This window comes from Arvicanthis niloticus, chromosome 3 (genome assembly GCF_011762505.2).
Source record: "Arvicanthis niloticus isolate mArvNil1 chromosome 3, mArvNil1.pat.X, whole genome shotgun sequence".
Taxonomy (NCBI): domain Eukaryota; kingdom Metazoa; phylum Chordata; class Mammalia; order Rodentia; family Muridae; genus Arvicanthis; species Arvicanthis niloticus.
Window position 1 is genome coordinate 102,514,078 of NC_047660.1, and position 24,755 is coordinate 102,538,832.

Here is a 24,755-nt window from a genome sequence, read left to right on the forward strand (position 1 = left end):
CAGCTATACTAAGTAGCTAAATTTTAGATGACAGTTTATTTTACAGACAGCTAAACAAAAATAAAGTCTAATCAATAAAATGAAACCTTAACTTCTAACATCTGTTTGACTAGTCGATATAACACATTTTCTCCATTATTAACTTTCATTTAGTACATCAATGTAATGCCCCATCATAAAACCCCCAGAACACTATTAAAAACCCTCACTGAACTCTTAAGATATCCTAGCAGAACAATTTCACTCAGTGAGTAATTAAAAATGAGTATCAGCAAACAGAGAAAATAGGCTAAATCACTATTCAGCAATATAAAAGGTTCAAGTCACCCCTGTGGTAACTTATAATGATTAGAAATAAAATGCCAACAAAGTCTGTCAGATTTGAATGCAGTTTTCACTGTAGACTTAGTAAGCTCTGTCTGTAGACTCAAAATGGCATGAATGTAGCACTCCATGGGTACAAGACTATTCAACAACAATAGGTTTTCACCTTTAACAAAATAGCATGTTTAAGGATATTATGGTTTTAAAACCTCAGCATATTGATAGTTAACACAGTCACACTATGTGGTGACTGAATGATAATGATCCTCAGAGGTTCATACATTTAAATGCTTGGCCCCCAGTTGGTAGAACTCTTTGGGAAGGATTAGGAGGCGTGGCCTTGTTGGGGGAGGTGAGCCACTGGAGGTAGGCTCTGAGGTTTCAAAAGCCATAACATTCCCAATTAGCTCTCTGCCTTGTGCTTATGGATGAGAAATAAGCTCTCAGCTACTGCTTCCATATCATGCCTGCCTACCTGTTACCATGCCCCCTGCCATGATGGTCATAGACTCTTACTCCAGAACTATAAGCACTGATAAACTCTTTATAAGTTAAGACACTCAGTTACAGTGACTGTTCACAGCAATAGAGAAGTAACTAAGACAAACTGCTAACAGCCGCATGCTACCATGTATTAAACATAGCCCAAGTTTGGGCTGACCAAATGAACAGCCCATCTACTCCCAGCCACACCACGCTTTACATGTTTTGTCAGTTTAGGACTGTATCCTGCAGTTATGATTCTGTAACAGTTGCGAATACAGACTAGGAGTCACTAACAGGCACAGGGTCTTTACCAAACAGGAAAGAGAGATGCTTTCAAATGGCTAACTCACGAGCACAGCTCTAAGCCCTGTAAAAACCACCACCCAAGAATGAAAACTGAGAGACACATTAAAGGGGCTGAGGAACATTTGCCCATGCAGTCCACAAAAGGGATCTGTCAGTAAACAAAGTGCATGTTTAGCATATCACTGTAACCTTAAGTATGACATGATCAGCAAGCATGAGACTATTGAGATTCTAATGTCCCAGTCCCAGAATTTCCGAAGTTAACTAATCTACTCTATAGCACTGGCATCCTGAGCAAGTGACCCAGCATATGAAAACTGGACAGAAATGAGACATGTACTTTTAAAGAGATACAAAAAAGTCAGATCTGGTGACAGAACTATAATCTCAGATAGTTGGCTTACTGAGATGAGAGGATCACAAGTTCAAGGCTTGCATAACCTACAGAATTAATTCAGGGCCAATTCTGGTAACTTAGCAAGACCCTACCTCAAAATGAAAAGAAAAAGAAGGGCTAGGAATGTCACTTGGGGAGGAGTCTCTCACCTCTCAGACTCTGGCAGGCTGAAACAGGAGAGCTGAAACAGGAGAGCCAGCCTGGGCTCTCAATATCACAAAGACAGAACCGTCCTTTCTACTTAAAATCTACATCACCAACCAAAGAAAAAGCCAGCTGGACTTTATCAGACTATTATTATTAATTATTTCAATCACTTTTTATTTGTTCATTCATTTGCAATGATAGGGATTAAACCCAGGACCTTCATACCTTGGGCAGGTCTGAGCTACTCTGTGCCCCTAGCATGACCTTTAGACTTCTCTGCTTATCAGCTGGCACACATGGCACAGTGTCATGCTTACAAATGCTTAGCACTTACTGATTTAAACTTCATCTTACCTTCCTTTCTTCTATCTTCTCTCACTTAAGCCCTCACAGGTGTTGGCAGGTTTTATGTCAATGTGACACAAGCTAAAGTCCTTTGGGAAAAAGGGAAACTCAGTTGATAAGATGCCCCCTCAGATGGGCCTGTGGAGCGTTTTGTTGTTTAACAATTGATGTGGGAGGGCCCAGCTCACTGGGGGTTATGCCACCCCTGGGAAGATGGTCCAGAAAGAAAGCAGGCCAAGCAAGCCATGGGGGGCCAAGCCAGTAAGCAGCATTCTTCCATATGGAACTCTTCCCTCCAAGTTCCTGCCCTGCTTCAGTTCCTGATCTACTTCTTTCAATGGCTGTGATGTGGAGCTGTAAGCGGAAATAAAGTGTTTCTTCATGAAGGTCCTAACCTAACTGAGACATCTCTGTAACCTCACTATTTAGCATTCTTTATAAAAATGAATGCTTTATCATCCTAAGTTAAAGAAGGCAGATGCAAAAGGTCTCATCCTGGATGATACCCTGAAGGCTGAGGTGAAGGGGTAACCAAGTTTCTTTCTGTGGTAATGAAATGTTTTTAAAGTAACAATAATGTCATGTATACATTTTTATAAATACTTCTAAGTGGGAAGCACTGAATCACTGTAAAACTTCTAACTGGGAAGCACTGTAAAAGGGTGGATTTTATGAATCTGAATCCTTTGGTGTGTTTGTTTGGTTGGTTGGTTTGGTTTGGTTTTTCGAGACAGGGTTTCTCTGTGTAGCCCTAACTGTCCTCGAACTTACTCTGTAGACCAGGCTGGCCTTGAAAGAATTCAGAAATCTGCCTGCCTCTGCCTCCCAAGTGCTGGGATTAAAGGTGTGTGCCACCACTGCCCTGATGAATCCTTTGGTTTTCAAATAACAGTGTGAGGTCCCTTTGGGGGGGAGGGGCTATGTACTTTAGAATCTCAGTAGCTCAGAGATTGATCAATAGATGACAGATCATTACTAAAGTTCTCAACACAGTCCTAAACACACAAGGAAGATGCGCACTCTATAGAGACTCATTTAAAACACATCTTAAAGGAAGAATATAAATGTTCAGACAGCAATATATTTTGGTTGTTCAATGAAAGTACCCAGATGGAACACTTCATCTTCCAAAAGGAACTGGATCTGCTTTCCACCTTATTAAAAATGTCCCTTTCCCAGTCACTCCATTAACCCTACACGCTGACTTCTAAAAGACCCTTGCTTTCCCGAGAAGCATTCAGGCCAAGGCCCAATGGCCATTCTAGCCCTTACCATTTGGTTCCTTTTCATTGCTACCACACCATGTACTCTGCCCACAAGTATGGAGACTTGACTCTTATGTCTATACATCACGCTGGTGTGACCCACAATTACCCTATGACATAAGCAGGCTCTGGTGTGACCCACAATTACCCTATGACATAAGCAGGCTCTGGTGTGACCCATCAATTATCCTATGACATAAGCAGGCTCAAGGACTTGCTGAGCTTCACAGAGCCAGATCTTGTCCCAAAGCCCAAAAGTTTTTACACCAAAGAAAAGAAAATTATCAAATGGATGTGGTACTTGAGGCAGGCCTTGAAGTCTACCTGGGGAAAATGCCACAGCTGACTACCGGTGTAAAAAAAAGGCAATATCTTTCTCTAATTATTTCAAATAAGCTCCTCCAAGTGCGACAATAAGATCTGAGATTATTTCACAAACTCACTCCCCATCCCCACACCAATGAATGTCAGGCTACCCATGAATACAGAATATTGTGATGGTCACTGAGTGAGATCATCAAAGAATAAACGAAGACTTTTTAAAAAATTAAATCTTCTTCCCACTTAGAAAGTGTATGAGAGGTTAAAAATTAACTTAAGCTCTCCTTTTCAAGAAATACTAACAAATAAATTAAGAACATGGTTTGCAAATACAGTGTGTGTGTGTGTGAGTGTATGTGAGTGTGTGTGTTTACTTACATAGAAGCTTATCTTTTAAAACTCTCTAACTTCCTGCAGATATTATACTTTGCTAAGATATATTAGACCCAAATGACTCACATACTTACAAAGAAGAAGCAAAGCAAAGTACATCACATAGTAAAATTAACATAAAAATTATATTTCAGGGAAAAATTCAGCTGACAATATAAACATTACCTCAATTAATGAGTTTTATAAACATGAAAAACCTAGCGAGTTAATGTGATGACAAAATAGTAAATTCTGCCTAATGAATTTCCTAATCACTTTCCTTTCATTATCATCAGCACAGCTGGTGAGCTAGCTGTCCCCATACAGATGGCAAGCACAAAACCTTTATGGTAAGATGCTGACAACCGAAGGTCAAGGCATGCTTACCTGAGGGAGAACAAAACATGCAGGCCTTCACTACCTCGTAATGTAGAAAAGAATGTGTCTTTTATACACATGATGCTATATTAAGATCATGAATACATGGCATGCCTTCATCAGACAGCACATGCATTCACACCTTATAAACAATTCCAAAACTAACAAGTAGTTTGCAAACATTAACTTATGTCATCCTCTAGCAGCCCAATGGGATTTTACAGACAAAGAACCAGAGTCCTGAGAAGTTGTGCATGACCAGGCTACATACAGAAACACATATAGGCTACATATAGAATCAGTCTCTTGAGGATCCACCATTGTGTAACACTGTGTCTGTCTCACAGTGCCAGGTGCCTGAGCACAGACAGAATTATCAAACGGATGTGGTACTTGAGACAGGCCTTGAAGTCTACCTGGAGGCTTCCAGCCTCCACTCAGCCTCTGTCTCACAAGCAGACATAAGAATAGAGAGAGAGAGGCAGCCCAAGAGCTACAGGAAGTATCTAAGAGCACACTTAAGCCAACACTTTAACCTGCGCTTACAATGTTCCTAATAGCTCATTCTGTTATTCTGTCTCGGAGTGAAAGCTTAACTTCATTTTCAAGAGATGAGAGCCAGCCATGTATATATAACTGACAGGCTACTAGCAACAATTTCTGTACAGGGAAAAACACTTTATTAGAAAAAGACTATAATAATGATATATATTCAACCAGTTCTGCTCAGTCCACGGAGGGGAATGATCTATGAGTTCTTAAAAGCACTCTTAGGCCCCTGAGCTGGATTGGTCAGCATTCAGATGGAGAGCTCTGCTCCCCAATGGAACGCTTCCCTCCTGAGCCCGACTACAAAATCTGCTTGAATAAGGTAGCATGAAAGCAGCTACTCCTGACATGTCAAGGCAAGCAGACAGCTAAGGAGAGTGAGTACTTACGATGCTATTTTGCTTTATTAGTTACTTAAATATCTCATTCATGGTGACTTTTGAGGGGGTGGTATTCAATAAAAGCTGTGTACTCTGTCTCAACCTCACACAACCTGCTTTGGCATTCCTCATATCCCCTGGTTGCTGGTCTGGATTTATTGTATTGTATTTTATTTTATTTTGGTCAATTTGACAAAAGCTAGAGTCATTCCAGAGGAGGGAACATCAACTGAGAAAATGCCTCCATATGATCTGGCTGTAGGGCATTTTCTTAATTAGTGGGAGAGCCCTGCCCATTATGAGTGGTACTATCCTTGGGCTGGTGGTACTGGGTCTGTAAGACAGCAAGCTGAGAAAGCCATGAAGAGCAAGCCAGTAATAGCACCCCTCCATGGCCTCTGCATCAGCATCTGCCTCCAGGTTCTAGTTCTGTTTGAGTTCCTGTACTGATTTCCATCAGTGATGGATTATAGTATAGAAGTGTAAGCCAAATAAACCCTTTCTTCCCAACTTGCTTTTTGGTCATGGTGTTTCATTGCAGTAATAGCAACCTTAAGACGGCTGGTTACTGTAGTTTCCTCACAAAGTGCTATGGTTTCAGGGCTTGCTTTGAATCCTCTTTGCGGCTTTATTTGACCCCAACCCCATTGTGCAATTTCATTTTAACCCATGACATACTGTCCTGTCACCCCCACACCCCTCTGACTCAGCCACATCAGACTTCTTCCCACATCCTAAACCCCTCAGCATGGAGAGTTGGTCTTCTCCGCGCATCTGAGCATTCAAGCAAGAAACTAAGCATCGGGAGAGAGGAGATGTCTGCTCTCATCAGAGAGGCCCTTTTGCCTGTCATTACTGCCTAGACAAGACAGTACAACCACCACTCAGAGAGCACTGTCACCATGCTAGACACTGCAAGTGACACAAAGTTGGGCCCACAATCTCTACACCGTTACTCCAACAGTTCACGGGCAAGACTTGAACATTCTAGAGTCTGGCAACTGCCTGAGACAGGCTGCTCCGGCCGCAGCCACCTTTGCTTTGGACTTCAGCATATGAAGCCTTATCATTTGCAGTCTTCAGTGCCTTCTTTAAGTACAACCTCTGAGAACGAGGAGCCTCCCAATCACCGGAAATAAAAGTCCCACTCTGAAACTAATCCATCTTTTTCCTCACAGCCATCATGAGGTCTGTTGACTCCACCCCTTTCTCATAAGGCAGCTGTTCACTCTCGCCTTGTTCTGAAACAACCCCTGCTCAGCCTTCAAGGCTGAAGCATAAGTGCCACAGAGGCTGCAGGTTCCTTCTTTCTCCTTCATAACTGAATAACCAGCACCCAGCATTACTTAATGTTAACTGACTACTAATCTTGAAATTACCTCATACATCTCTGTTCCTTTCCCAGAGGTACTGGTGGTTTTATGAACATGCCAACACCTTACATCTTGCACATCCCTGCACAAATATAAGTTTACTTTGCCACTTCCTGGTCCCCAATGCCTCCTTAAACCTACTCAGACTTTCCTGTGTGATAAGCTGTCTACTGAAAACCCCTCACCCCTTAAAATGATGGCAAATTAAAAAAACAAAAGAATACTTTGAGCATGAAGACCATTCTCTGTTCAGCAATTCTCTCAGTTAACTATCCCACTAACCTACATGCCAGTGAGCTCAAACACCCAACAGCTGTTAAATGGCTTTCTTCTTAGAAGGTGGATGCATCTGACCACACATGACTTAAAGACAGCGAAACATTAATTTTAGATAACTACATTCTTACTTATGGTTTCCATTGTGATAAACACCATGACCAAAAGCAACTTGTGGAGGGAAGAGTTTATTTCATCTCACAGCTAACATGCCATGCCCCATCTCGGAGAGAAGTCAAGGCAGGGACTCAAGGCAGAAACCTGGAGGCAAGAAGTGCTTCAGAGGCCACCATGGAGGGGTGGAGAAATGCTTCTACTAGCTTCTCCTCATAGCTTGCTCATCCTGCTTTCATACAGCACCCAGGACCGCCATGGTAGCACCACTCGCAGTAAGCTGGGTCTTTCCACATTAATCACCAATCAAGAAAGTACACAGCCTTGCCTGCAGGCCAGTCTGGTGGGGCATTTTCTCAATTGAGGTTCCCTCTTTCCAAATGACTCTGCCTTGTGTCGAGCTGACATAAAACTAGCAAGTGTAACTACAAATGATCAGTTTGAGATGTATTAAGAGGTTTTAACACCTATGCATATTTGACAGAGACTACTTAAACTCTGAAGTTCATATTTAAAATAGAATATTGTTTGACTTCAACTTGGGGTTCACAGTCCAAAAAAAAAAAAAAAAAACATAGCACTTTTTAAATACTCCCTATTTTCACCTTCACTATTTATTAGTATCATTATTATTGGTTTCTCAGTGAATTATTAATTTGCCAATGATCTAGTGGATCGAGGCCAGAATGAATCTGCTAAGTGCAGTCTGGTCTTCAGGGTCCATCTGCCCTTTAGGAAGAACGGTGAAATTCTTCAGCACTGTAATAGGAAACTAAAGCTACCCAGGGATAGGGCAGGCTATCTGAACAGTTATAATTAGGTAATTTTACAGTAAATTGTACAAGGTTTTGTTCCACTATATCAAGACATCTCTGAAAAGCAAAACAACCTAATATATCAACTCTACAGCCTTCTAAGGGATTTGACAACAATTCAATATAGTAATAAATTTAATTTCTTCGTCTTCACCTTTTTCCTCTGCACTGGCTGCTTGTCCAGACAGCCTAACCATACTCAGCTTTATCTGTGAGCCAGGCTGGTTCATGGCAGGTGCTGAAGTGATGGAAAAGAACCCAGTAGGAAGGCAAATCATTTTACCTTCAGCTGGAGAGCCTCATGCTAACTCACATGCAGGACTGCTCCTGTCCCACGAAGCCCAACTCACTCCAGGGGCCAGGGCTAAACCACAAGCCTGCAGGGATCTACTTTTTCAGTTATTCCATCTGGAGCTGCTTCTGTGGGCTCAGGCTATGCAGCACCCTTCTGCAGACCACCAAAGCCTGTCCAGGCAGGCAAACTTGAGCCTCATTCCAGAATGCCCACTGCTGAAGCAGTGAACAGTCCAGCCACTTCCCTGGACTAGCTCTGGACCAACACTTCCTTTCAGTGCTGGAAGCTTAATCTGTCACCTTCCTCTGGTTCATCAGTTACAAGCAGCTCCCAGGTCAATTCACTCTGCTACAGGCCTTACCACACAGTTCTATGACTAATAAAAGTGCACCGTAACATGGCAATCTACAAAAACAGGACAGCCATCAGAGCAAGCTCGGATGTTAGACACTAAAGATGAAAGCTTAGGCCTGCCACATGGTAGGTAGCCCTTGGGACTGTCCCCATCTGTGAAACTATGTCTAAAACTAGTATGTATGGACCTCAACTGGCCATCTCAGAGATTGAATGGGAAAACTCTGACAAAGCAAGCCCGCTGCCTGCAAGGCTGGATGCATTCCACACCTGCTAGAAGGAACCATACTTCCCTGTTACCCATCCATCCTGAAACCAACTACACACAAAGATCTGAAACAGCAGATAACCAAGGAGCTCACACCAAAGTAGGCAACACAGAGAAAATGGCTGAACCCAGGCACCGAAGACCAGGCAGCAACAGGGCTCAGAGGAGGGGTGCAGACCTAGGCAGAGGCCCTCTTGTGAGGATTAGTTCCTGTCTTCTGGTCATTTCAAGTTACGATCGATCATCTAGCTTCTGTCACCCAGTTAGGAGCACATGAAATCCACCTGCTGGCATTGGAGCACCAGATGGGCTGGAGCTCACAGATGTGCCTGGTTCAACAAGACTATTCTCATTAGATTTCCAATGCTAGCAACAAATGATGACCAACCACAAGTTGGGAGAGGAAAAGGTTTGTGTGACTTACAAGTCAATCACTGAGAAAAAACAGATTAGGATGAGCTCAAGGCGAGAACCTGGAAGCAGGAACTGCAGCAGGAAGCAAGGCCGCACACTGCTCACTGGCCTGCCAGGCTTGCTTTCCTACATGGAGCAGGCCCACCTGCCCTGGGGGCGGGGGCTGTGGTGCTCTCAGGTCAATCGTTAATCAAAATGCCTACAGGCCAATCTTTTGGAAGCAACTCCTCAGCTGAAGTTCTGTCTTCCCAGCTGACTCTAGTTATGTCAAGTTAACAGAAACTAACCAACACAGAGACAATTAGCTGCTTGTGCACAAATAAAGACTTGAATATCCCATTATTCAAGTTTACAGTTTTAAGTACATTTGTATTTAAAAAATAGTCTGAAAGAAAAGTTTTAATAACATGCAAATATCAAAATTTTCACTGTTCTAAAAATAAAATGTGACAACAGGAAGCTTTGTCTTCAAGAAAATTAACGAATAGTTGATAAAAATAAATAGAAATTGGGAACATAATACTCACTGTAAAGAAATAACTTAAATGCACAAGACAGTTTTCAAGCTACCATGAAATACAGGGCACTCTGGGAATTAAAACATTGCATATTACATAGTAATATGGCACTTTATATCTAAACTATGTAGGCAATAAACCTGAAATAATACCGGACAGTTATATGTGTGAGCCCACTAAATAATAAAACGTTCTACAGCCATTATAAACTGCAATCCCGGTGTGATCACTTAATATATGCTCTCAAGCACCTTCTCATTGCTCTTAAAGCAAGAGAAAGCCAAGCAAAGAAAGCACAATGGCCATGCTCACTAAGCCCCTTTCATCAGGCAGAGTTTTTATTAAAAGACAAATATTACCTAAAGGAAGATTTGAAAAACAACATTTTTAAACAGAAAAAGCAAGGCATACTTTTGGTGACTTTACAGAAACAGCAATGCTTCCTGGATCTGCCTGTTGCTGGGCAGAAACCATGGCCAAAGGCAATGTGGAGAGGAAAGGACTTATGCGGCTTACAGGTCATAGGTCATCAGTTGTCAAGTTGAGGTAAGAGGTGGCACATAAGGACCCATGAAGCTCCACTGTCAAACAGGCACACCCTGCAAGGCCATGCGCTGGCTGTGTATGGATGAAAAAGCACCCTGGAAGCAAGGGTAAAAGGATGAACACACTCCTGCCAGCAATCAAAGGAGCGTCTCAAAAACCATAAAAGAAGGGAGAGAGACATAGAGTATACATCTAAACTCCCAAAGCATGGGTTCTTCACCTTCCTAATACTAGGGCCCGTTAATACAGTCCCTCGTGGTATTGTGACCCCAACCATGAAACTGTCTCCTTTCTACTTCATAACTATAATTTTGCTACCATTATGAATCATAATGTAAATATCCGGTATGAGACCTACAAAGAGGTTGTGACCCACAGGTTGAGAACCACTGTACTAAAGGTTAAAAGGTTAAAGGTTACTATAAGGTTAAAAGTCTTTGACTAGGGAGATCATAGGCCTGGAGTTGGGGAGGGGAAACATACTGTTTGTTGTTCTGCTAAGTGATCACAATGTCCAACTCTATTCTAAGTTAAAGTCACAGATTTGCACCACTCTAAAGTGGTCAAAGAATCTTCTTGCAGGGCTATTGCAGTCTTCTAACTGGCCATGGTGCTGGATATAAGGAACTCTGAGTACACAGTTGGGAACATAGCACATAGCACAGCTGAGAACAGTCTTCTCTACCAGCCCTCGAGGCTTGGGAAGCAGCAGAAACAGCCAGCGGCTGGGAAGGAGAGCTGGGGAATGCTGACTTTTGGACATGGTGTGGCTGCAGCATGCGTCATGTCACAGCAGCTATGGCTGCCTATGCTAGATCAAGACAGTCAAAGCTCCACCAGCAAAGGAGAAGGGGCCCTGCTCCTGTCAGAGGATCTACCTGCAACTAACTTCTGCTGAGGGAAGGAGCCACTCTCCTTTGGTGTTGTGGCCATTTGTATGTCGCATCTGTCTCAGAGGATGCGCACATACCTGTGAGCTTACTTATGGACAGCAGCAACTGGACTCAGGGTATTGATGACCATAAGTAAAAAGAGGACATGAAGCTAGAGGGGAGATGGAGTGGGGATACTGGGAGGAGTTGAAGGGGGTAGCAGTACACAATAAATGTATGAGACTTCTAAAGAATAAAAAGTATTATTTTAAAAAAACACTTAAATTTATTCAATCAAAGTCATCTCCTTTAACTCTGAAACCCTGACCAAGTTACATATGCTCCAAGCAGTAAAGAGACCAAACCATGTACAATGAATCTTCGACATCCACAAACTGTTAGTCAGCCCTTACAACAACCAGAAGGGAAGGAAGTTGTGAGAACAACTGGACTTCTGAACTGGATGCTCTTTTTAGAGATGACACTAGACAGGCACAGAGTCCTCCTTAAATCTCAAGACTTCCTGTTCTACAATATGGTTTCAAAAAACATACACACACCCAGTCATGCAATACACATAAAATATGTAATAAATACATATAGGCACACATACACACACACGCACATCATACTGTTTTGATAACTATGATCTAGAAAATCCTTTTCCTCTACTAAGTTGCTTGCTTCATCAGCACAGTAATACAGTAAGAGCTTCTGACCAGTTGTCACAAAAGAGGTGACACCTGAGAACATCTGAATTAATGGGGCAGGAAGCAAACTAGCTGGAGGATGGACACATTCTGGTTCAAGTTTACTACAAAGACACACTAACTACAAAGACCGTGTGTTACTGGCATAAGAAACCACATACACACACACACACACACAAACACACACAACCTGATACACGTGTATGTAAGAAAGAACAGAGAGTTCAGCAATAAATCTTCATATTTATAGCCCAGTAATTCCCAACAAGGGGGCCAAGATAATTCATTAGAAGCACGGGAAATAATCCCAGGGATTGGCAAATGGGATTAAAAAGGAATTTGTGTTCAGAGTAAAGAAATGGCCTATAGTAAAACTCCGCCAACTATACATCAAACAGAGGGTTAATATTTAGAATATATAAAGAACAGCAAAAATTAAACAATAAATCATGCAATTAATAAATAGGGTAATATGCTGAAAATACATTTATTAAAAGAAGAGATAACAATGGCGTTTTTGAAAACATGTGTTCAATACTCTTAGCCATCAGGGAAATGCAAATTAAAACTACTCTGAGATGCCATGCATTCTAAGACGAATGGCCATGAGAACAAATGCCAGAGAGGATATGGGGGAAGTGTGAGGAGCCGCATTTGCCATTAAAAGATGGCACAGGCTTCTGCTTCCTGGTTCTTCACGGAAGCTTTACTTGAGAATGTGCCTGCGCATGGCGCGAAAACCGAGTATGACAATTGGATGAAAGATTTGAGCCAATGAGGGATCTGCACGTCTCCCAAAGCTCTATTTAAGCAGCGGGCTTTCTTTCTCCATCTTGAAGAGCTGTTCAATAAATGCTGTCAGAAGAATCCTGAGTGTGGCGTTCTCCTTATCGGCGAGGCTGTGCGCTACAGGGAAGGACTCCTTATTCACTACTGGTGGATAGGTAAACTGGTGTAGCCACTATGGAAGATCAGTATGGAGATTCCTCAGAAAACTACAGCTAGAACTGCAGCATACAACCCAGATGTGCCACTTGAGTATAACCAAAAGACTCCAAAGTCAATACACCAAAGCAGGACTTGCACATCTGCATATATTGCTTCTCTATTCACAATAGCTAGGAGGAAGCAGCCCACATGACCATCAACAGATAGATAATAAAAACGTGGCACATTTTAACAGTGAAATTTTATTTGGCTGTAAAGAAAAATGAATTCATAACATCTGTGGGGAAATCCACAGAACTAGAAATTATTATGTCAAGCAAAATGTAAAGATTCAGATAAAGACCATGTATTCTTTCACATGTAGAACATAGGTTTAAAGTTGTGTGTGTGTGTGTGTACGCAAATCCATGCATGTAGGCCATGAAACAAAAAAGTGGCCGGATCCTGAGGGGAATGGGGAAACATCCTGGAGAGAAAATAAAGGAATTTATGTGGCTGCAAGCAGGAGGGAGAATTTAGGGAGAGAAAAGGAGTCAGTGGGAGGGATAGGGGTCACAGGAAGAGAGAGAGCAGGAGAGAGGGACGAGTCAGAACAAAGTCTAATGCCATGCATGGATGGAAACACCATAATGGAATCTATTAGTTTGTCCACCACAATGAGAGGCAGAGAAAATCAGGGAACTCAGTAACTCTCTTTAACAGACGGCTTTGGATGACACAGAGAAACTAGAGTTGAACTCTGATCTTATACCAGATACAAATTTTAATTCAAAAGGGATGGATCATTTTTCTCTAGCCATAACCTCATGGGAAGATTCTATGAGCAGAAACTCTTTTTCTTAGATATAAAGTTAATTATTTTGAAACATTTACACTTTTAACTGTAATTTAGACAGAACTACTAATAAAAGAAAACTTAATTCAGCTTTTAAAAAAAACACATATTTTTAACATTCTCAAGAACACAATATACAGTTTTACCGTGTACAACATGTACTTCCTACAGGAGATAATTCAGTCTGTTAAATTACTTGTGGATGCTCTTTTAAATGACTTTGAGAGCTCACTGGGAGATCACATGTTCAGCACTGTATTTCATCCTTATTACCAAAACCAAGATTTAGGCTCATTCAAAACCATAGGGTGGGGTGGGGTGAGCCAATACTATATAAGACATCATCCTCTGGACATGGCTCACACAAATATGGCTGTCTTCACTGAATATGTAATTTAGGAGGAATGAATATTTTACTCAAGAACCACATGATACTTAAAAAGTCTGTTTCTTCCTTTAATACGATTCAAAGTGTTTCTTGCCTAGACATCACTCTAAGAGGGGCATCAGAACTCAGAGCCTCCATAGCTAGGCAGACAGACAGAGCTGTGTACTGTCTGCTAGTGTCTCAGAAAATAGGATTCTACCAGTCTTAAGTAGAAAGTGACACACATACCCACAGCCAGACAGCCATAGATAAAATCCCCCTCCCTAGGGGTCAGCAGAACCAGAAGACCCACAGGCATTCTCTCTCCCACCCTCTGCAAGAACTGACTGCAAGGTGTCTGTGGAACCAAAGGACAAGACTTTGTAGCGGATCTATAAGAGATAATAAACAGATATTTCTTCAGAAATGAGAGCTGAATTCAGCTTCAGGGAGGGACTCTGGCCTTTTCTGGTTCACAGGCAACATTGATTTGCTATATTATTTTAAGTTAATTCCTTAGTCAGTGGACTATTTCTTTTAAAGGCAACCACAAAGCCACTGTCAACTCTGGACAAAAACAGAATGAAATCAGTTATCACTTAACTTCTCTTTCTAAAGCCACGAGCCACATTTTCAGTGAACTGTGTTTGAGTAAGCTGAGCACAGTGGTAGAGGCTGTGATCGCAGTGCTCAGGAGGCCGAGCAAGAGTAAAGCTTCAAGGCCAGTGGATACTGTCTCAAAAACAAAAACAGAAACCAAACAACCCAGTGAGTGGGGACATAAATCTCTGGAGGGAGCTTGCCCCAAGTTCCACCTCCAGCTCCACAGAAAGAGATGGACAGACTTACTACCAATCCATCAAACATGATAATTCAAGTAAATATATAAGACGTTCATACATTTACCAACAAGTTGCTTTTAAAAGGTTACAAATATAATGAAATAGTTTTTTTTTTTAATAAAAAACTAACACTATTCAAACAAATGACATCCCAGGAAAAAATGGAGTTTTAAAAATCTAATTCCCCCGCAAGTCAATTTCAGTCATCTGAGGCCACTGTACCGAGTCTCAAGCATGACAGATTCAGACATTAAATGGCCTTAACTGACACATTCAAGTATATAGTCTTTTAACATTATCCCTGTAAGTCTGTGTACTATACATGATGTTCACATAAAGAAACAAATTGATTCACTGCATACAGAGGCCTCATCAGAACTTTTCCTTCTTGTACCAACACAAGTCACCAACAACCCACACATCCATGTGACCATCTGCAAAAGGTTCGTTTTCACACAGAAATAAGGCCAACAAAATCAGAATTACTCTAAATAAATCCAACAGCATTCAATGTGGGAAACACTATCATGCTTTTAATCTGCCCTCTCACCTCCGATGCTTGAGACCATCAATTTAAAGCAAGGAAACTCCATGCTGGCCTGATTCCAACACTGACCTCACACCAAAACAAAAATAAAGGCCTTAAAATAGCCCAGCAGCCACTATCCAATTACCACGCTGGCCAGAGACCAGCACAGGCAGGAAGTTATTTTCTCTTCTTCCTCCATGTACCTGTGTATTAATCACTTCTGGACAGATACTTTTATTTTCTCCAGAGAAACACTGACCAGAAAAAATGGAGGAAATGCAGTCACAAGAAGAAAACGTTTGGTATTACCACCTCAAACTGTTCATCCATATTCAGCCACAGCCAACAACCAAAGACATAATGTGAAGCATGAAAAAGCCCCAGGAAATTCTGGTGCTTTTAAAAATCAATTTCCAACAATTGAGTAATTATCAAATGGCAAATACTTAAGCCAGGCTTTTGCCTATAACATTAAAGATACCATTTAAAGCCAAGACAATGATCTCTTCTTGTGAGAGATAATTCTATGCATTGCCCTGTACTCCCAACACATCATGAGAGCAAGCTCCCCTCCCCCCCCCCCCCCCCCCCCCCGCAGTGGGCAATGTCACTCCAACAGTCACGCCCCCTACATGCAGATTCTGTGAACAGCCAATTACGACCCTGGTCTCCATTTCCTTGAATCCAAGCCACCACACTGTTTCCCCTCTTTAACAGAATGTAACAGCTACAAAATATGCAAGTAAATGAAACCAGAGTACTTACCTACAGTTGGGAGGGGGGTCCAGGGTGATTTCTGCAAGCTCCTTCTGAATTCTTTAAAATGAAGACAAGGAAAATCATGTTCAGATGTCATCATGCTCAACCTGCTTCAATACACTGCACATTAACAGTAGCATCTCCCACTCATGCACATCTAGCGAGAAACACTCCTCCTGGAGGAAGCATGCACAGTAAGAAAGAGGCAATCCAGTTCTGAAAATGGACCTACACGGGGTTACAGGAGGCCATCCACCTTAGATGCCACAATAATGCCGAACATCACTGCATGTGGAAGAGACATTAGGGCTTCATCAACCCTCAATATGAGGATTTTGTTTTCTCCAAAACAGAACAGAACATTGTTTTTCTCAGTTCTAGCTCCTCTCATGGGACAGAGCTCTGGGAGAAGATGGTAAACGCCCCCACCCGACCCCATCCCTCCCCAAAGCTCTAACATCACCCTGAGCTCATCAGCCGAGGCTCAAAGCTAAACCTTATTTGCACACTTCCTGGCTTTTATTCTATCCATACTTGGTGGTCATGTAATGGAAGATAAAGGCAAACTGGGAAAGACTCTCCTCAGTTGAGCCAAAATCAATCAATCAATTTTTCCACTTTACATATTTTATGCGGTTTTTCTTTCTAGATAGGCAAGTGGCTGGAATCATTGCAGGATTTTATAACTGGGGGTTAAGATAATAAAAAATATTAATAGCACTAACCAAAATTTTTAGTTTAATGACAAACAGCTGCCATGTTATTTAGAGGCCATAAGAATTCTAATACAAATTCTAACTTCTGGTTTGTCTTAGAACATTTCCATATAAGACAATAAGCTGAACACAGTAAATTGAATCAAACATCCTGGCTGACCCAATCAACTGATAAAGAAATGTCAGTATCTCATTCCAACCTAAGACCCAGGTGCCTGTAATAGCAGGCTGCACCTTTCAATCCTGATACTATTCATTCCTTCTGCTATAAATACCTGAGTACTCTGTGCACTATACCTGAATACTGCATGCATTATACCTGAATACTGTGTTCACTATACCTGAATACTGCATGCATTATACCTGAACACTACATGCATTATACCTGAACACTGTGTGCATTATACCTGAATACTGTGTTCTCTATACCTGAATACTGTGTGCATTATACCTGAATACTGTTTTCACTATAACTGAATACTGTGTGCATTATGCCTGAATACTGTGTACATTATACCTGAATACTGTATGCATTTTATTTGAATACTGCATGCAGTATTTTAATGCCATTGCATGAGACTGACACGAAGAAAGACAGTATGTTTAAACTTGCCCATGTCCTCATGTTATTGGGGGTGGGAGCTGCTAGGAATAGACCCCAGGGACTCATGGCTGTTAAGCACAGCACTACCAATGAGCTGTACCCCCAACCCATTCATGCACAGTGTTATACTCCTATCTGTAACCAACCACACCTAACATCTTAAGTGCATGCAGACTACCCCTGGCACTCCTTCTAGTTCCCCAGGCACTACTAACTATGGCTCATCTAAACTTAGCATTTGTAAAAGCAAATAAAGCTCTCTCAAAACCAGTTTTGTTTATAAGTGAGATTATTTACAGAGCTGCATAATTAAGATAATGTATGAGTGACAGCTAACTTGAGTACCTTAAAGAGGACTGAAATAACAGACATTCATGCTCAAACTATTTCATTCCATATCTTTGCTTAATTTATTAGTGAACCTTTACCCGAGTGCATGTGCACAGACACACACACACACACACACACACACACACACACACTTCACCTAGAAGACCAGGTTTTCTCCTTCTACCCTGTGGGTTTCAGGGATCAAACTCAGGTTGTAACATGATTCCTCCCACAAGCCTGCCACTAACTTGCTAAGGAAACACACCAACAACATAATGTTCATGCCTCTAATCTGCAGGACTCCGGGTTGAGGCACCATGACAGAGATCACAACTGATAAATAAAACAAACAAACCCTTGCATTTTAACTCTACTTCAGGACATTACCTGTGTCTACAAGCAAATATATTGCTCACACATGTTCTGTGTGCCTCGGTTTCCTGTTCCATAAAGTGAAGAGATTAAGGCAGACTCAATGGTGGCTTTATCTTTATTACTTTGTAATTACCATTTGCAAATGGGTAAGTGTGACTCAAAAGTGAAAAGACAACAAGTATCAGGAGCCTGAAAAGAATCAAACACTTTCAACAGGAACCGGTGAGCTCAGGCTAATCATGGAAAGCTGAGCTCTCACAGACTCCCCCCACCCCCCATCAGAGAAGAGAAGGAAACTGCAGGAGCATAAACTACAAAAGAAAAGGGCCTGAAGTGGGGAACAGCACAGGTTGGAATTGGCAGAAGAAAACTTTAGAATATGTAAGAATAAATGCTCAAAGGGGATGGGGTTGTAGCTTTGTGGTAGAACACTTGGCCAGAATATTTAAGGCCTTGGGTTTGAATCCCAGTGTTGGCATTTCATCTAGGCTCTGCCTCACCGTTAATTGGCCACAGCCAGGTATGCTTAACTCACTATAAAAGGGGCTGCTTGCTCCCTTCTCTTCTCCTCTTCCTCTGTTCCTTATACTCTCTCTCCTCATTCCCCTCCCCCCTCTCTCTTCATGTGCTCATGGCCAGCCTCGCCCCTCCCATCCCCTTTCCCCTCCCTTCCCCCTCCTTCCCCCCTCCCCCGCCTTTCTCTGTCCCTAGTCCCTCCCTCTCCTCCCCATGCCCCAAATCAACTCTATACTGTATCATGTGGCTGGTTCCTCAGGGGGAAGGGATGCCTCAGCCTGGGCCCACAGAGTCACCCCTCCCCCACACCAAACATACTGTACCTCCACCAAACATATTCCTTCTTTCTTATCTTTTTATAAAACACAACACACAGCACCACCAAAAATAAAATTAATGAATAAAAGATTCAAGGACAGAAAAATAAATAAAATCTCCCCCCCCCAAAAAAAAATCCCTTGTAAGAAAGTCATAAGTGAAGTATGAGGGCACTTAAGAGCAGTCAGAGGACATCTTAGTGATCTATTCGTCTACATGTTCTGACTTGGTTCGCACGCGCTGCTCAGCTTGGCACTGACCGTCCAAACTGTAAACTGGTTATCAGTGCACACAGATAGGTTGTATCTGGACAATGTAAGCAACACAGATGCTGGCCTGTGAGGATGTAAAATCACAGCTAATCTGAGCCTGAGGGGCTGGGGAGGGGCTCTTCTGCTGGAGCTCGCATCTCCCGCAGAGACCTTGGTTCCCAGCACCGACACCTGACAAGGTGGCTCCAAACACCTGCTGCTGCAGTTTCCAAGGCTCTGATACCCTATTCTGCCCCTTCCCCCCCCAGGAAGCAAAACGTAAACTCATAAAATAAAATCAATAAATCTTAAAACAAACAAAACAACAACAACAACAAAAAGCTACAGGTCAATGTGGGATAGCACGAAATAAATCACACAGTGAAAGTATTAATATCTCCATTTTTCAAAGTGTGAACTGATAAATAACTACAGGAGTGTGAAGGAAATGAAAATTTAAATATCTCCTTTAGAGTATAGAGACAACCAATAATGATTTTTTTTTTAATTAAAAGGGGAAGGTAAACTAATTAATCCTAATATTTTAGAGCAAGGTATCTAATATATTATTTGCTAATTAAATAAAAATAAGTATGTTTTAGAGTTACACAAAAAAACAATAGAAGAGTTAAAACCAGAGACATCTACAAGGTTTCTTCAAAAACTGTCAGGACTAAGACTGGAGAGGCAACTCAGAGGTTAAGAACACTAGCTGTTCTTCCAGAGGACCCCAGATTCCCAGCAACCCCATGATAGCTCACAACTGTCTGTGACTCCAACCCAGGGCATCTGATGGCCTCTTTGGGCCCCCCTCTAGCACTAGACATGCTTCTGGTATACTGACAAACATGCAGGCAAATTACTCATACACACAAAATAAAAATAAATACTAAAAAAAATAAAACTGTTGGGATTATCTGGGAAAGAGGGATGGCCACAAAAGTATTGCTTCCCCATTAAAAAGGAAACTCCCCGCCTTGGGAGATTTAAGAGATAAGTGACTTTTTGCCATATTTATTTTGTTTTTAATTATGCGTATGCATGTATTTCTGTGTGAGTCCGTGCACGGGTGTGAAGAGGCAAATAGAGAGGGTGGCATCGAACCCGGGACAGCTGAAGTTACAGTCAGGTGTAAGCTGTTTGGTGTGCGTGCTGAGAACCAAACTCAGATCAGAAGCAGCCCAAGCTCTTCATCTCTGAGCCATCCCCCAGCTCACGGGAGACTTTTATAAACTGTTTTTAAAATTAGGAAAAGGAAACGTTCAAAGAGTGCCATTAACCCACCAAAGATGCTCGTATCTCAGACCGAGGACAGCTATGCAGCCAGCTGACCTTGAATTCACACTCCAAAGTGCTGAGAGTACAGGTTTGTACGAGCTGGAAACTGGTTTTAATCTAAAAGAACTTTATTGGGATTTTCAAATACCCAATTTGAGAATACCAAAAGAAGTATTTAATAAGTCATAATTTCCTGTCATAGAATTCCCCAAAGGAACCCATACGTCTCTCCCAGCCACCATGGTTCCAAATTACTCATTTCCAAAAGTAATTTCCTGATAAATTTGACAACTCTAAGCAATAAGCCAATATATTATAATATATTTTGAACTACTGTTACCTAAGTATGGCTGTTTCTCTAGACAGAAAGGATTATACAAAGAATTGCTATTCAAATAATTGCAAGGTGTCCTGCTAAATTAAATGACAGCAATCCAATTCTAAAATTCTCAACAATTATAATAGTGGTATGTATTATATTTCTGTCTTGAATAAGGAAGACTGTGCTAGTACTGTCCCTAGGGTGAAGAAAAAAATGAAAAAGTATCAATACTTCACCCTTAAAGTGTACCTGTCACATGATAATCTTAGGCCACTGAGAATGAATTAGGACCCTCACAAGCTGCAGCACTTGGGAGAGTGGGCCCCGTGCCTTGAGTGGACAGCACAGTGGAGCTGGCTCTGGAGGTATGGGTGCAGGCGAGCCAGCCAGAGTGCATGAGAGCTGAGCCTGCCTCCTGCCAATGGTGGAACCGCATGGCCTAGCCAGAGCAGTGCTGGACAGCTCAGCTGGTGTTGTGGATAAGGGAGGCCTGGTACACTGACCTACCTGTTCAGCTACCACCCAGGCCCAGATCTAGGGTTCTGAATTGGCCCACCCCAAAATCTTTATTATCTGAGAATGGTTGGGATGCAGGAAAGGGCCAGTCCTGCTGATCCAAAGCTGCAGGGTCTCCATGACACAGGGCAACAACAAGATAACAGGAAGAGGTCTATGGCCATACCACCCTGAACGCACCGATCTCGTCCGATCTCGGAAGCTAAGCAGGGTCGGGCCTGGTTAGTACTTGGATGGGAGATAACGGGAGGAGTCCTGGTGAGGATCCAGTATTAGTGTCACAGAAGCCAGAAACTTCAAACCATAGACCAATGACTCACTATAATGAACATTTGCAAGTATGGACACAGGGATATACTGTGGGACACACAGTGACATACTACAGCTTCCATGATGAGATGTTTTTCTATGCTTTGTTTTTGTTTTTTGGTTTTGGTTGTGTGTGTGTGTGTGTTATTTTGGGGGGAGGGTTGAAAAAGCAAAGGTCAGATGTGAGGGAACAAGGAGATAAACACAACAGGAATGCATGATGGGAAACTCACAAAGAATTGATAAAATGTTTAAAATAAATAAATAAATACACCTCCCCAAAGAGTGAATTAAACAAATCACCTAGAAATCTCGGTTACTGCTTTATCTGTCCTCATTTACAGGATAAAACTGATTACTATACACAAGCAAGAAGAAAGAATGTTATATTATAAGGCAAATTAAAAGGTGGCTTTTTAACAGACAATTGTTTTAGCTATAAACCATCAAGACAACTGACTGTATTTCCAATTCCCATCATCCAATATGATATAATCCCTGATTCAGTGATACACAGTTAGTAAATGCACATACTTCCCTAGAGACTCAGAAGCAATGTTCACCTGTTTGCCTGTTTACGTGACTTAACATAAAGCTGTGTTGCAGGAGTGCACGCTCTGGGCACAGTCCGTCAGACTATTGGTGCTTTAAAAAAAAGGGGGGGCGGTGGTTATGCAAAGTCGGTGCTTATCAGTCATAATTCACTCAGACTCAACAGGATGGGAGATATATGAACACACTTGAGGAAAATGAAGCAGTGCACATATACAACACACACACAAATCTTGGGTTAAAGAAAGTTCACTCACCCAGGTCTCAGCACAGCAAGAACATGTGGGCATGAAACAGGGGTCACTAGAACTTTAGCTGCTAAGACCTTTCTCTATACCTACAATTTCCTCCCTCTCCCTCCCTCTCCCTCCCCCCATCCTCCCTCCCTTCCTTGCCTCCTTCCTCCTCCTAAGGTTTTGTTGTAACAAACTCTCACTGTGTAGCCAGCCCTAGCTGACCTTGAACTCACAGAGATCCATCTACCTTCCTCCCTTTCACGAGCCTTATTTTGATTTCTGTGTATGTCCATGTATGTGTCTGCTGTGTTGAAGAGGCCAGTTGATCCCCTGGTGCTGGAGCTACAGGTGGTTGTGACTGCTTGGAACTGCTGAGCAATCTTTCCAGATTCCACATCTAGACTTTCTACATCCCCACAGACTGTATGCCTTAAGACACATCAGCACTCCTAACCAACTAAACATTTCCTCCCCAGAAATTCTCAAGAAAGCATCACATTAGTTTTATTGCATATTTTTAATGGCAGAATAGTCTCTAGAAAAAAAAAAAAAAAAAAAAAAAAAAAAAAAAAAAACCTTCTATTGCACATAAGCCTAGAATTCTGAATGCTGATAAGTACCACACACCTGTCATTTTAAGAGACCACTGATTTAAGACACATCATCAATTAAATGTGTGCATCAACTGTAAAGTGCTTGCCGGCTCCAAAACATTGAAAAGCTTTTAAATACATGCTTCAAGGAAAAAACCCACAGTCATTACTTCGATGAGCCCATCATAGAATGGAAGACCACACTGGAGCTACTGAAGTCCACCTTTTAGCCTAACAAAACCATGAAGCTGAAAATCAAATATTCCTCCTAGATTGGCACTTCACTGAAATCCCAGTAACATTACAAATATCAACTCTGAGAAAAACTAATTTGAAATAAATCTGATTTAAAATTCATTATTTATCAAAACATTGATGTGAAAGAGGCAGAGTCAATTCAACGAGTCATCTCAAAATAGACGTTTTATGGAGCTGACTAGCAATTTAATCAAAACTACACATTCACCACTTTAGACATCACATAACTGTCCAAGTATACATCCGCAATTACAACAGAGCAGTGTCGGCACTTTAAGAGAAGCAAGTGTGTGGTAGGGACACTCCAGGCTTTAAGATAAAACTGTCCTCAAAGGGAAATGCATCACAGACGTTCCCTTCCCTCTTGACTCTAAAAAAGACAAAAGTTCAGGCTACTGTTTCAATACTTAACTGTTTTGCAATACCTCAAAAATGAGATATTTAAAGGAAACATTTCTAAAACACATTAATTCTACAATTATAGTAGATTTATTACAGTAATTATTAATCCAACAATCCTAGCATTACAATTCACTTAGTAATTGAGCCCCTAAGTGAAAAGCACTTTACCTGAGTTACTACAAAATGGATTAATTACTGCATCGGAGTAGCCCTGGTGACAACACTAAGTTCCCCAGGTTAACAGCAGCTTCACTGTGCCAACGTTTGCACCAAGTGGAACTGAAGGAGATCCTCACAGCAGTAAGTGGCATAGAGCCTAACTGATAGCACCCATTTTCTAGAGCTTACTATAATCGAATACTTACAACACTCCAAACTCACCACAGCAAAAGAGAACACTGAGTCAGCTGGGCATGCTAGCATACCTGTGATCCTAGCACCTGGGATACTGGCATGGGAGGATCTCAGGTTCAAAGTCAGCCTGTATACTAAGTTTCTAGCCAGCCTTGGCTACACAGTGCAAGTCTATCCCAAGCACATCCCCAACAGTGAAACAAGAGGAAAGTACAACTAAAGACAATTAAGTCATATTCAAGTCAGAGATCGGTGAGGTATTAGAGCCTAGGTTTCAAGCACAGCTTGTCCCCTGAGTGGAACTACTGCTTATCTCAGAGAATAATGGTGTTTAGAAAGACTTTTCATCTAAATATTGATTCTTCATTTCTTTTAAATACAAATTAAAATTTTATTTTGAAACTCCACTACCCAAGACAAGCCTCATTCCTGCAATAAGCTCAGAGCAGTAGGACAGCAAGCAGTGAGGGGGCTGGCTGCCCTGGGCAAGGGGCAGCAGTGAGGGGGCTGGCTGCCCTGGGCAAGGGGCAGCAGTGAGGGGGCTGGCTGCCCTGGGCAAGGGGCAGTGCTGCTGTGCAGAATGGAGGTGGGTCCTTGTTTTCTCTCATGAGTCTCATTTTTTCACATTCTTAGAACCTTGGCAACAAACCTTACCTTTTTATTTAAACCACTTAGCAAACAAGCAGCATTTTTACACACAAAACCCAAAGTAAATGGGTT

General features: G+C 41.8%; 1 protein-coding gene across 5 annotated transcripts in view; it reads right to left on the reverse strand.

Moving 5' to 3' along the window:
* Nucleotides 1-24,755, reverse strand: part of LOC117706201 (ubiquitin-conjugating enzyme E2 E2) — a 267,546-nt gene that overhangs the window by 234,157 nt on the left and 8,634 nt on the right. For 4 of the 5 annotated variants that reach the window (XM_034499072.2, XM_076931606.1, XM_076931605.1 and 1 more), the window contains exon 3: nt 16,112-16,162. The exons of the other annotated variant lie outside the window; for it this stretch is intronic. In XM_034499072.2, coding sequence (XP_034354963.1) covers nt 16,112-16,162 — 51 coding nt within the window. The remainder of the gene's footprint in view (nt 1-16,111; nt 16,163-24,755) is intronic. 5 annotated transcript variants of the gene reach the window in all.